The 14,200-nt window shown below is 38.2% G+C and overlaps 1 protein-coding gene and 1 non-coding gene across 2 annotated transcripts; one reads left to right on the plus strand and one right to left on the minus strand.

Annotated features, from left to right (window-relative positions):
* Nucleotides 1-10,855: 10,855 nt before the first annotated feature.
* LOC127788130 (uncharacterized) lies at nucleotides 10,856-11,839 on the minus strand. The gene is made up of 2 exons (XM_052316240.1): nucleotides 11,260-11,839; nucleotides 10,856-11,160 (listed from the first exon to the last, which is right to left on the minus strand). Exons 1-2 carry the CDS (start codon nucleotides 11,837-11,839, stop codon nucleotides 10,856-10,858), a joined length of 885 nt encoding a protein of 294 aa, XP_052172200.1.
* A 271-nt stretch (nucleotides 11,840-12,110) lies between these two features.
* LOC127789369 (small nucleolar RNA R71) lies at nucleotides 12,111-12,217 on the plus strand. The gene has a single exon (XR_008020546.1). It is a non-coding gene; the product is annotated as a small nucleolar RNA R71 (small nucleolar RNA).
* The last annotated feature ends 1,983 nt before the right edge of the window (nucleotides 12,218-14,200 follow it).

The raw sequence follows: 14,200 nt of genomic DNA on the forward strand, positions 1-14,200 counted from the left end.
CGAGAACCCACATGGTCGAGTTCCAGCAAGTGTTCAATGATGCTTATTGCCCAGCGTGGGTCAAGAAGCATAAAGTCTACGAGTTCGTTGATTTGGTACAAGGTACTAATATAGTGGCCCAGTACGAGGTAGAGTTTACAACCTTATCTCGATATGCTCCGGAGTTGGTGTCCACTGAAGCAAAGAAGGCTGCCAAGTTCCAAAGAGGATTGCGTGCAAATATCTGACATGCTTTTGGAGGAGGAGCTCTGAGCGTGGATTATGCCACGGTAATCTAGCGAGCGTATGCTATCGAGCGGGATCGCAACGAGTGGAGAGCCACACAAGCAGCCAAGAAGGGCACAAGTACATCTCAAGGTTCATCCAATAATAAGAAGAGAAAGTGGACAACCGGACAAGAAAATAAGACAGAGAATAATCCACGATGTGGTCAGTGTGGGAGGAAACACGGAGGACCATGCCTAGCTAGGAAGAACGTATAAATTCATCGCCTAAGAAATATAAAAATTAAGAACTTTAGCAATAGACTAAATCTCTCGTAACAAAAAAGGAAAAAAAATTAAAAAAAATTGTAATTTCAAACCTTAATTTTTAAACTTTAAAAAATGTGTAAAAATTTGGAAAAAATTTATAGAATGTGAAATTCAAACTTTAATTTCACATTTTAGTAATTAAATTTATATTTTTGACTCAAATTAATCAAATATACTTTTTTTAATTGTGATAACTGAAACTTTTCATTATTTTGATTACATCTATGTACTTGTATTTATCTTCTTTTTTTTGTGCACATTAAAGTAAAGTGGTTAAATTAAATTAAAAATACATATATAAAAATAAATTTAACTTAAAAATATAAATAAATAAGTGTAATTAAAAAAAATCAAATGATTGTACAAAAAAAAAAAACGTAATATTGCATAAATAAAAATCTAGATGTGTCCCATATCTCATACATTTTTTAAAGATATTGATCTTCATTATTGAGTAATATGTTATCTTTTTGCGGATACCCATCTTCTTAAATGAATAATATGCAGATAGAATTAAAAATAATATCCACGATGCTCAGATGATACATTTCACTTGTTTTAAATTTCATCATTAACTAAATGATATCATGTTATATAATTCAGGAACTTAGTAATGTTGTTGAAATTAACCTTTAACAAAATATTAATAAAAATTTAATGTGAAATTAATAAAAAAATTAATTTAAATTTAAAATTTGATTTGAAAATGAAAATTTTCATAGTTAAATATTGTTGTTGCCAAAATACAACAATCTATTTTTAATTGCGGACAGACGCAAAAGTCTTGGTAGTCGTGTCTTTGCTGATGAAGATGTTGACAAGCAATTGGATCTGCTAAAGGTCCAGATCTGATAATCTGATAGGGATGATGATCTGGTGGGCTAATGATCAGGTGACCAAAAATGATCAGGTGGCCTAAAATGATCAGGTGGCCTAAAATGACCGAGTGGCCTAAAATGACCGAGTGGCCTATGACCGAGTGGCCTTGATGACGAGTAACCTGCGTAACGAGTGGCCCTAATGACGAGTGACCTTGGTGACAAGTGGCCTTGATGATGAGTGACCTTGGTGACGAGTGGCCTTAATGACGAGTAGCCTTGATGAGGAGTGACCTGGGTGACGAGTGACCTTGGTGACGAGTGGCCTTGATGACGAGTGACCTTGGTGACGAGAAGCCTTGATGACGAGTGACCTGGGTGACGAGTGGCCTTGGTGACGAGTGGCCTGTAGATGACGAGTGGCCTTGGTGATGAGTGACCTGAAAATGACGAGTGGCCTACAAAACGAGAGCACCGTTAGGACGCGGGTGGGGGTCGCACAAACCCTCCGATGCTCGAGTCAGATCTCGAGAGAAAATGAGAAAAGTGTGCTTCAATTACTCAAAATTGCGTACCTTGACATGAAGGTGGGGTCTCATATTTATAGTGGAGGACATAAAGGGGTCTCGCGGTATTCTCAACAAGATTTTCGTGGCCCATTCCGGGAATTTCGGGGCCCATTCGACTGGCGAGACGAGGAGCACTCGTCTAGATTTTCAACTCTGAAGGGTCACTCGGCATGGCCGAGTTTGGGGTAGGGGTCACTCGGCATGACCGAGTGACCCCTCACTCGGCATTGCCGAGTGGACCCCCACTCGGTTGGGCCGAGGGGGGGAAACCACTCGGCAATGCCGAGTGGGGGGGGCTTAGCCACTCGGCCTAGCCGAGTGGTCCTAGCCACTCGGTTGTGCCGAGTGGGCTCCCACCCGGCTTGGCTGAGTGGGTCTTCCTTGGCCTTTGACTTTGCTTTATCTTCTATTAGGGCCCATACTTGATCCTATATCCGCTTCGCCTTCCCGAGTACATCAATTGCTCCCTGCTTTTTTAGCCGAAGGGTCGGGTAAAAGAGTATAAGATCCCGGGAATATTGGCGTCGCTTTTGCCGCATTTTACTTATCTTTTGGGAGATCATTTCTGCGCATTTGCTCTTCTTTTTCTGTATTTTTTCCACAGCTTTCAACTTTTTTGCCTTTTGAGCCGCTATAAATAGGGCTTTAATTCTTCATTTAATTCTCACAAGGATTAGCCACAGTGCTTCAAAACTCAAATTCTCTCAGGTCTCGGCGCATTTTCTGGGCCAAGTCTTCATTTTCATCACTCGAGCGAGCTCCCACTGGGCCATTCGGTCATGACCGAGTGGCCATGACGTGTGACTAGGGCCACTCGATTATGACCGAGTGGCCTTAATTTTGGTCGAGGCCACTCAGTCATGATCGAGTGGTCCTGGTGCCTCGATGCCCTTAAATGCCTTGAAATGCTTGACTCGGCCTTCAGTTGCTCCTTCTTTGCCTTGTACTGATTTTCTTTGGTTTTGTGTGCAGGTATTTTGCTCGTTGTGATCATCCGTTTTTCCTAACATAACAAGGTAACGACTTTGAACCTTTTAATATGTCGAGGAGAAGACCGGCATCACCCCCCGGCCCCGCGCACATTCCTACCACTTCGAGCTCTCGGCTTCGATATGGGGCCTTTGAGCAAGTTTACGATGCCACCCCTTCTGGATTCATGGTGAGGTATCCTCGTCTTGACAAGCCGGACCCTTCCCAGGTAGATGAAGGCTCCGTTAGCGTTCACTTTGCTTCTTTTGAGGTGGGACTTCGTTTTCCCCTTCCACCATTTGCCATGGCGTGGCTGCGCCACTACAAGATCGTTCCCGCTCAACTTCACCCTAATGGTTGGGCTCAGATGGTCGGTTTCTCTATACTTTGCTATCAGAGGGATGTTGTCCCTTCTTTGAGACTCTTCAGTTGTTTCTATCGATTGTGAAAATCCAGTAAGGATCATGCCCTTTATACCCTCTAGAAGGTGTCGGGTTTAGAGCTGTTTAGCGCTCTTCCTAACAAGATTAATCTGTTTGAAGAATGATGGGTAGTGATAGAACCTCCGCCTAATTGGGATGCTCCTTTATACTGGAACCATCAAGATGCCAGCCAAGGGTTTCCTCCCTACAAGGAAGTTCGGGGCGTGTATCGTCATCTAGTAGAAATGTTAACGGCGTAAGGCCCCGTCGAGCTGATGAGCCTTCTGTCTTTGGAGAATTTCAGAATCGCGAGTTGGGGGGTCGCGACACCAACTGTTCCTCCTCACTCCTCCACGCTATCCAACCAAGAAATGGAAGGAGCCGGGGAGGAAGAGATGGAAATGCCTGGATCATCTTCCCTTCCTCCTATTAATCCTCAGGAGGAAAACACTCCTGGGGGTAGAAAATCTTTCGCCATTTTCTTTTTTCCATTATTGCATTATTTCTCCACACTAAATGCTTTGTATTGATTTTTGCAGGAATGGCTGGGTTGGGTAGGCTGATGGAGTTGCGTAGACGCCACCGTGAGGAGGAGGAACGTGTTGCGACAGCGGCCAGGGTTTCTACACATGGAGCTGAGGGATCTACAAGCTCCCGCCCTCCTCGATCGCGTAGACCTGCCGGCATTTCTCCCACTGGGGTGGAAAGGCGGTGGCGTCCAAGAAACGACCACTCTAGTGCTGAAGCTCCTACTCATACGGAAAGTCCATCAATTCCTCTTTCTCATGAAGAGGGTGTAGACATCCCCTCTCCTATTCCCAATTCTCAAGGGGAGCGAAGTTCGTCTTCTCGGTTTGTTGGTGACATGGCACGGGTGGAAGAAGAATGTCGTCATCCTGTAATTCCTAATAGGAAGGATCGTCACCATCTTAAAGGCAAGAAAGTATTGAGGCCTCCTCCTATACTTCCCATTCCAGGCAATGTGAGACATACCATGATTCTTGGAGACGGTACGAAACTTAGTGGTCGAGACTTTGAAGTTTCCCCAGGGGTATTAGAGACAGACTCGATTACTGAACCAGGGATTGGTGCTCGTCTCATTTATTCCACCATTCTCCCTCGAGAGGAACGACGATTTATTGGTGGTAATTATGCCCAGACTAGGGAAAGATAGGAAGGGAAAGTATGCTTCCGGCTTTCTGAAATATGGGTTTTATCTGGCCTGTGCACATCTAGAATCTCAGCGTCCAGGAGAGACTTTTCCTGAACTTTTCCTTACTCCCGAGGTCGAGGAGTCTCATCAAGTAGATTGGCGCCAGTATAAGCAGGATCAGCCTATGAGTCCTTCTTCTTACTTGGACTCTTACTTAGTGGATGATTTGGAAAATTTGATGGGCCCCTGGAATCCGTTTCCTTTCAAAGAAGGCATGGCGGTCGATCCCGGAGCCATTGGAGAAGATCCTGGTTCGGCCGTTGAAGATATCCCTCAAACGGTCAAGGTTAAAGAAGGGGAATTCCCCATGGAGCATCCTGAGATTCCTGTTGTGTCGTTGGGATCTACTAAGCATTCCTCTCGCAAGTCTCGCTCTCGCGAGTAGACCCTCATTGTAGTTTGCTTTCCGCTGTTGCCGGGCTAATGTGCTCCTCTCATTGTAGTTTGTTTGTTTTATCAATGAATGTTTTTCTTTTGTCCTACCCAATGTGTTCTGCTCTTTATTGCTTGATTTATTCTTTTATTGCTGACTTTAGTGATACAAGGCCAAGACTTTTCTCTCGCCATTGAATCATGCACGATGTGGCAAGCTTGAGCGTATCTTTCCTTGTTACCGGGCTGTGAGCGGGGCAACGGGCGTGATTGCATTTCATCTCATTATCAGGCCGTATGAGGGGTAACGGGCTCAATCTTAGTTTACCCCGTTGTCGGGCCATAGGCGGGACAACGGGCTCGATCGTGGTTTACCTCGTTGCCGGGCCATAGGCGGGACAACGGGCTCGATCGTGGTTTACCTCGTTGCCGGGCCATAGGCGGGACAACGGGCTCGATCGTGGTTTACCTCGTTGCCGGGCCATAGGCGGGACAACGGGCTCAATCGTGGTTTACCTCGTTGCCGGGCCATAGGCAGGACAACGGGCTCGATCGTGGTTTACCTCGCTACCGGGCCATAGGCGGGACAACGGGCTCGATCATGGTTTACCTCGCTGCCGGGCCATAGGCAGGACAACAGGCTCGATCGTGTGTAAGCTCCCTTTTCGTAGATGTAAACAAAATGACAACCATGCACAGACAAGCATTTTTACGTGGTTCGGCTAAATGTGCCTACGTCCACGGTCCTATTTAGGACTTATGTTATTGCAGATATTTTCTCAAGTACATTGTTCGTATACAACTTCAGATAGTTCAAATTCCATGTTTTCCCCATAGTGTCTCCTGAAAGAGTCTGTAGAATGCAAGTGTTGGGACCAATCAGCTTGAGAATGCGGTACGGCCCTTCCCAATTTGCTCGTAACTTTCCATCATCCCTTAACGCGTTGGTTACAACAGATTTTTGAAGTACTAGATCTCCTTCTTTCATGGGTCTGTTCTTTACCCGAGAATTGAAATAGCTGGTTATTCTTCTTTGATATGCGGCTATCTTCATGGCAGTGTTATCCCTCTGCTCTTCAATCAGATCCAAATTTTCTCGCAACACTTCAGAAATCCTCGCGCCGTCCTCTTCCTCATATGCCATCAGTCTTGGGGACTTAGCTGAAACTTCAATGGGAATTAAAGCCTCTGTTCCATATACCAGATTGAACAGAGTTTCTCCAGTAGCGACCTGACTAGTTATTCGATAAGCCCACAAAAGGGTGGGTAGCTCGTCGGCCCATGTGCCTCTGGCTCCTTCAAGTCGGGTTTTTAAGCCATGTAATATGGTTCGGTTACTAACCTCAGCTTGTCCATTAGCTTGGGGATATGCCACTGAAGCGAATCTTAGTTGAATTCCTAGGTCATCACAGAATTTTCTAAAGGAGTCACAGTCAAATTGTTTCCCATGATCCGTAACGATAATTCTTGGTATCCCAAACCGGCACACAATGTCTTTCCATACCATGGCCTCCACTTTTCATACCGTAATGGTAGCCAATGCCTCAGCTTCAATCCATTTGGTGAAATAGTCAATGGCCACTATTAAAAATTTTCTTTGCCCGAGTGCTTGAGGAAAAGGTCCCAGAATATCCAAACCCCACTGAGCGAATGGTATAAGCTGGAACACAGGTTGCAACTGAGATATCGGGGCAGATTAAACCGGAGCGTGTCGTTGACATTTGTCACATGATTTGACTTTCTTTAACGCGTCTGACCTTAATGTGGGCCAAAAGAAATCGGCTCTCAAAATTTTGGTTGCTAAGGCTCTTGCTCCCAAGTGCTCTCCACATATTCCACTATGAGCTTCTGCCAAGACATATTCGACCTCTTGAGGGCCTAAACATTTGAGAAGAGGTGTAATGTAAGCTCGCTTATATAATATACCGTCTATGATGTTAATCTTGAAGCCCGCATCTTAAGTCTTCTTGCTTCTTGTGGATGATCTGGTAATTCATTGTTAGTGAGATGACGATAGAAAGGCGATCTCCAATCCACTCCTACCTCCACACATGATACCTCTTTTTCTTCGATGCTCGGCTGATGAAGCATTTCAACAAATACTGCTCTTCCTGTTGTCTCTTTAGTGGACGATAGTTTAGATAAAGCATCAGCATGTCCATTGAGCGATCTGTTTATTTGTGTTAACTGAAAACTCTGAAATGTCTGTGCTAGGTCTTTTACTTTGCTCAAGTATTGGGCCATTATCTTTTCTCTGGTTTCATATTGTCCCTGAAACTACTGCACAATCAACTGAGAATCACTATGAGCAACCAATCGTGCTACTTCCAATTTTCTTGCTATCCTCATTCCAGCGATTAATGTTTCATATTCAGCTACGTTGTTGGTACTAGGAAAAGCAAATCGTAGGGAATACTAATGTGTGATTTTATGCACAATTAATTCGGGCAAGTATTCTCTAATCAAATCTGCATATAGTGATGAAAAGATGTTGATCCCACGAGGACTAGATCACAATACCAAAACAATTTTAATTTAACCTAAGTTGAACTGATTAATTAATCAGATGAATAAAAATAAAAATAAAAAAAAAATTGAATTCTTTGTGAGAAAAATTAATTAATAAATGCATTAGGGTTTAGATTTCATTTAATCTAGGATATGTAATTATCTATTCAACCCGATTCAAAACCACAAATACCCTTACAGTATTTTATAATTATTTGCATGTGATGGTGGATTTCCCTCAATTAATTAATAAGCTCTCTCAAGTCATATTAATCATTTATTAATTCAATTTCACTGTCAGATTTCTGAGCAGATATCAACGAAATAAATAAGCATTAAGTTCTTTGGAAACCTCTAATCTCGAAAGGAGATTTGACTCACTAAGCTTCCTCGATTCCCACACATGAGCTAATCATCTTTCGATCTCATAGTCAAACGTGTGATTTTTATTGCCTATAAATCTAATTTATAACAATCCTTTAGTCAGTCATGCATAAATCATTAAATCATTAAAAGGTGGCCAATCTTTTAAAGCATTAAACACAACAATATAAATTACTCACGCAAATAATAATCGGGTTTTGAATCAAATTAAACAAATAATCACATAATCCCAAAATTAAAATCCATCCAAATCCTAGCTAAAACAATTTAACTAGACATTATTAAAATAAAAATAAAAACTGAAATTGAATGGAGAAAGAAGTTCCTTGCCCAGATTTGAAACAGATCTAGGTGCGGCTGTTGCTGGATGTGAGGCGTCCCTGTGCGCGAGTTGTGCGTGAGACGTTTCTTCAATTTCTCCTTCCGTGTGTCCTCTCCAGCAGCCTCTAATCTTTCCTCACTGTCCCTAAGTGCTTGGTTGCTGCTTCAATTTAATCTTCCCTTCATTGTGCGCCGCTTCCAAGCCTCCTCCAATTCCTTCCCCTCCAATCTCCATCCTCCTCAATTATAATATAATAATCTATATATAGGTGAACATGGCCGCCCTAGCCCACAAAGCTCTCCAATTTCACGCCACTGCCATGGAGTTATTTATAAAATAAAATATAATAGATATATATATATTATATAATAGGTATCTATTATTCACGCATTAGTATAGTATATAATAGATATATATATATAAATAATATCATTTAATATATATAATATAATATATATTTCATTTTTAATAAAAAATTAATTAATTATAATATAATATATATTTAATTATTAATAAATAAATAAATGTTTCTTTATTATATTATAATATTAATTTAATATAATATTAACTTTACTAATTACTTTATAATTTTTTCTTTTTTTCTTTCTTTTTACGCCCAAATTTTCGAATTTATTTCCTTTGCTGGATTCCTACAAAATAATATTAAAATAATATAAAATCCATATAAACACACATTTTATGTAGAAAAAATAGCACAAAGTTAAGATAAAAATTAGATAAAAATATATATATAATTGAGCCCCATCAAATACCCCCACACTTAACCTTTTGCTTGTCCTCAAGCAATGTAGAGAAGAAATACAAAACAAACATTTCATTTTTATGCTAGGCCAAAATCAATAATTCCAATAACATATCAACGCATAATTAATTACAAAATTGGTTATCATCCATAATATCATATTAACTCTAAATCCAAAAGTATTAATTGAAAGAATTAGTCATGCAAAATCATCACTTTTGATGCCATGCATACTTCAAAATTAATTCATGAAACATTGCAACTAACACAATTAAATCGTGCAATATTTTTCTTGCAATCACTTCTCTCCACTACTACAAACATAAGGAGTAACAGGGATAATGATTTTTTTTTTTTTTTTTGAATCACTCTTTTCTAAGCATTACTTGGCTTTTGACGTGAATGTCAACATTTTATGATGAAAACACCCGGTTATTCTCCTAAATAATTGCTTAGAATGCATTTGCATACTCATATTTTGAACTACCATTTGACGTAAAGGATGATGCAAGAGCACACTATCAATCCCCAGTTACTACTAAGCAGCTCAAAACATTGGAGTAGATAAATAAAAATAACAACTTTTTTTTTCTTTTTTTTTTGCTCTTTTTTTTTTTTTTTTCTTTCATCATCCCATTTTACTTCAACTCTGTTTAGGCCTAGTTTCAAGAAATAATCACAATATTATTCTCACATAATCAATCATGCATAATCACAAAATCCCATGAATATTATCAAGAAGCATATATTTCAACAATCATGATAATCCGGCATAATCAATTCCTTTTCCTTAACACTGTTAAACCTAGAATCAATAATCAAATAGAACAGTTCCCAATTTTGAATTAACTATGCATTGAACCAAAGTTAATATAAGAAACATGAAATCGGCCTAAACATGAAAATAAAACATTTTTTTTTAAAGAAAATCATCATTTATGCACATTATATATTTCTTCTTTTTTCTTTGGCAATCAAAAAAAAAATGAAAATTATTGAATTTCCCACCCCCACACTTAAATTAAACATTGTCCCCAATGTTTAAAAATAAGAAAAAGAGGAAAAGAAAAGCAATACTCCCCTGATGTAAGCCTTCTTGAAATGCTTGAAGATTGTTAGGCTTATTCTTTTGAAAAAGAGGGGCTGGATTTCTTAATTCAACAAGTCCTAAAAAGAAGAAAGATAAAAAAAATAAAATGAGAAATCAATCTGAGAATATTCTAAAAATTAAGAGAATAAAAAGAGAAAGAAAGAAAAAAATATATATTTCGAATGGGTTGCCTCCCATCAAGCGCTTCTTTATAGTCATTAGCTTGACTAAGTTTCTGTCTTCACGGAGGCTTGAATCCTTCTTCCATTAAAACTTTGTTTACACCAATTGATGCATTTATTCCTTGAATGCTAGCAATTCTCAATCCAATTCCCTTCTTTTGCTCCCTCAACACCCTTGTCAACTTTTCTTTTTCATGACCTGGTGGCTTGGCTTTTGACGAAGAAGAAACATCCAAAGGCAACAACTTGTTTCTTTTGGATAGACAATATTTTTGATTTTTTTTCAAATAGCTCACAACCTTGTTCTTGACATTTAAATTTTGTTCCTGCTCATCAAAAGAGTTAGCAATGCAATTTTCTATAGGTTCATCTAATCTCTCTACCAAATCATCAATGTCATCTATCCTTAAGACTTCTTTTCCATTGTCATTAAAATGTTTCGTAGCCTTAAACACATTGAAAGTAATTGTCTCATCATAAATTCTAAGGCTAAGTGTTCCTTGCTGGACATCAATCAAAGCTTTCTCTGTGGCAAGAAAAGGTCTCCCTAAAATTAGGGGCATGTCATAATCTTCTTCCATGTTTAGAACAATGAAGTCAACAGGAAAAATAAATTTATCTACTTTTACCAAGACATCTTCCACTACTCCCCTTAGGTATTTTATACTTCTATCAGCCAATTGAAGAGAAATAGTGGTGGGTGTTGGTTCTTATAAGCCAAGCTTCCTGAAAACAGAAAAGGGCATCAAATTAATACTTGCACCAAGGTCACATAAAACTTTATCAAACTTAATTTCTCCAATAGTACAAGGAATAGAAAAGCTCCCTTGATCTTTGAGTTTTGGAGGCAATTTATTCTGTAGAATTGCAGAGCATTCTTCATTAAGTTTCACTATCTCAAATTCCTCCAACTTTCTTTTATTTGCAATTATGTCTTTCAAAAATTTGGCATAACTTGGCATTTGTGATATAGCATCAAGAAGAGGGATATTAATATGCAATTTTTTAAACACCTCTAAAAATTTAGCAAATTGTTTATCCAAGTTGGCCTTTAGAAATCTTTTAGGAAAAGGAAAAGGGATTTTGTAAGATTTTAAATTAAGAGAAGAAAAACTCCCCTTTTTCTCTGTTGATAGCTCTTGGTCCTCTTCTTTGGCTTCTTTGGCTTCAAGCTCTTGGCTTTCTTCCTCTTTTGTACGCTCTTCATCTTTTTCTTTACTTTGAAGTTCTTTTCCACTTCGCAAAGTGATGGCTTTTACATGCTCCCTTGGATTCCTTTCAGTATTGCTAGGCAATCCTCCTTGTGGTCTTTCTGAAATTGCTTGAGCAAGTTGTCCAATTTGAGTTTCCAAGCTTTGCATTCTTGCCTCTGTACTATTGATAAATTTTGCCATCATATCTTCCAAATTCGATTTCTTCTCCTGCGGAATTTGATGTTGTTGTTGAAAGTTGGGGAGCACTCTTTGTTGATTATTACTCCAAGAAAGATTAGGATGGCTCCTCCATCTTGGATTGTAAGTGTTGGAGTAGGGATTAAAATTTGACATGTTGCCACCATAAGAAATAAAATTTGCTTGTTCAGAAGAACTAGAAGAAAAAGGATTTCCTACTTGACAATCTACACTAGCATGTCCCCCTCGCCCACAAAGCTCACAAGAAAGAAAATGGGAAGAAGAAGAAGAAGAAGCATTCATAGTTGAAACCCCCAAATTACCCAAATTCTTATTTAATTCAGCAATTTGAACAGATAAAGCAGTGATAGAATCGACGTTATAAATTCCAACTCCCTTTTTATTTGCTCTTTCATTATCCTATTGATAACTGTTGGCTGCCATCTCCTCCAAAAGTTCATATGCTTCCTCGGGAGTTTTCCTCATAAGGGTACCACCTGCAGTTGCATCTAACATCGAGCGAGAAGATTGATTAATGCCACTATAAAAAGTTTGCACTTGCATCCAAACAGGTAGACCATGGTGAGGACATTTCCTAAGCATTTCTTTAAATCTCTCCCACGACTCATATAAGGATTCATTATCAAATTGTGAAAAAGTTGTTATGTCATTCCTTAATTTAGCCGTTTTAGAAGGTGGAAAATATTTAGATAAAAACTTTTATGTTAAATCATTCCATGTAGTAATAGAACCTGCAGGAAGAGAATTAAGCCATTCTTTTGCTCTATCTTTCAAGGAAAAGGAAAACAACCTAAGTCGAACTGCATCCTCACTAACTCCATTATGCCTAAAGGTATCACATATTTCAAGAAAATTAACAATATGAGAGTTAGGATCATCATTAGGGCTAGAAAATTGTACACTCATCTGGATCATCTGAATAATTGCAGGCTTGATCTCGAAGTTGTTTGCTTGCACATTGGGCCTCCTAATGCTTGAGGTAGTGCCATCCAAAGTAGGTGTAGCATATGAGCTCAATGTCCTTGAATTATTTTGAGTCTGTTGTTCTTGCTCCATCTTGCTCTTTTTCTCCTTCTTTTGCTTTTTTAGAGTTTTTTCAATTTCTTGATCAAAGGGTATCAATTCTCCACCACTAGCGCGTGTCATGCACCATTGAAACCTACAAAGAAAGAAAAAAAATACTAAAAATTAAAAAATTAAGAATAAAATTTCAAAAAAAATGAAAAAAAAATAAATAATAAAATTAAATTAAAATTGCAAATCCTAAAAGAAAGCAAAAAGATGTTCAATCTAAGGCTAAATTATGCAGTTTTGATATGTAATAACTAGTCCCTGGCAACGGCGCCAAAAACTTGATGTGTGATTTTATGCACAATTAATTCGGGCAAGTGTACCCTAGTCAAATCTGCATATAGTGATGAAAAGATGTCGATCCCACGAGGACTAGATCACAATACCAAAACAATTTTAATTTAACCTAAGTTGAATTGATTAATTAATCGGATGAATAAAAATAAAAATAAATAAAAAAATTGAATTCTTTGTGAGAAAAATTAATTAATAAATGCACTAGGGTTTAGATTTCATTTAATCTAGGTTATGTAATTATCTATTCAACCTGATTAAAAACCACAAATACCCTTACAGTATTTTATAATTATTTGCATGTGATGGTGGATTTCCCTCAATTAATTAATAAACTCTCTCAAGTCATATTAATCCTTTATTAATTCAATTTCACTGTCAGATTTCTGAGCAGATATCAACGAAATAAATAAGCATTAAGTTCTTTGGAAACCTCTAATCTCGGAAGGGGATTTGACTCACTAAGCTTTCTCGATTCCCACACATGAGCTAATCATCTTTCGATCTCATAGTCAAACGTGTGATTTTTATTGTCTATAAATCTAATTTATAACAATCCTTTAGTCAGTCATGTATAAATCATTAAAAGGTGGCCAATCTTTTAAAGCATTAAATACAACAATATAAATTACTCACGCAAATAATAATCGGGTTTTGAATCAAATTAAACAAATAATCACATAATTCCAAAATTAAAATCCATCCAAACCCTAGCTAAAACAATTTAACTAGACATTATTAAAATAAAAATAAAAACTGAAATTGAATAGAGAAAGAAGTTCCCTGCCCAAATCTGAAACAGATCTGAGTGCGGCTGTTGCTGGATGTGAGGCGTCCCTGTGCACGAGTTGTGCGTGAGACATTTCTTCAATTTCTCCTTCATTGTATCGTCTCTAGCAGCCTCCAATCTTTCCTCACTGTCCCTAAGTGCTTGGTTGCTGCTTCAATTTAATCTCCCCTTCACCGTGCGCCACTTCCAAGCCTCCTCCAATTCCTTCCCCTCCAATCTCCATCCTCCTCAATTATAATATAATAATCTATATATAGGTGAACATGGCCGCCCTAGCCCACAAAGCTCTCCAATTTCACGCCACTGCCATGGAGTTATTTAATAAAATAAAATATAATAGATATATATATATATTATATAATAGGTATCTATTATTCACGCATTAGTATAGTATATAATAGATATATATATAAATAAAATCATTTAATATATATAATATAATATATATTTCATTTTTAATAAAAAATTAATTAATTATAATATAATAT

Source organism: Diospyros lotus, chromosome 13 (assembly GCF_014633365.1).
Source record: "Diospyros lotus cultivar Yz01 chromosome 13, ASM1463336v1, whole genome shotgun sequence".
NCBI lineage: Eukaryota > Viridiplantae > Streptophyta > Magnoliopsida > Ericales > Ebenaceae > Diospyros > Diospyros lotus.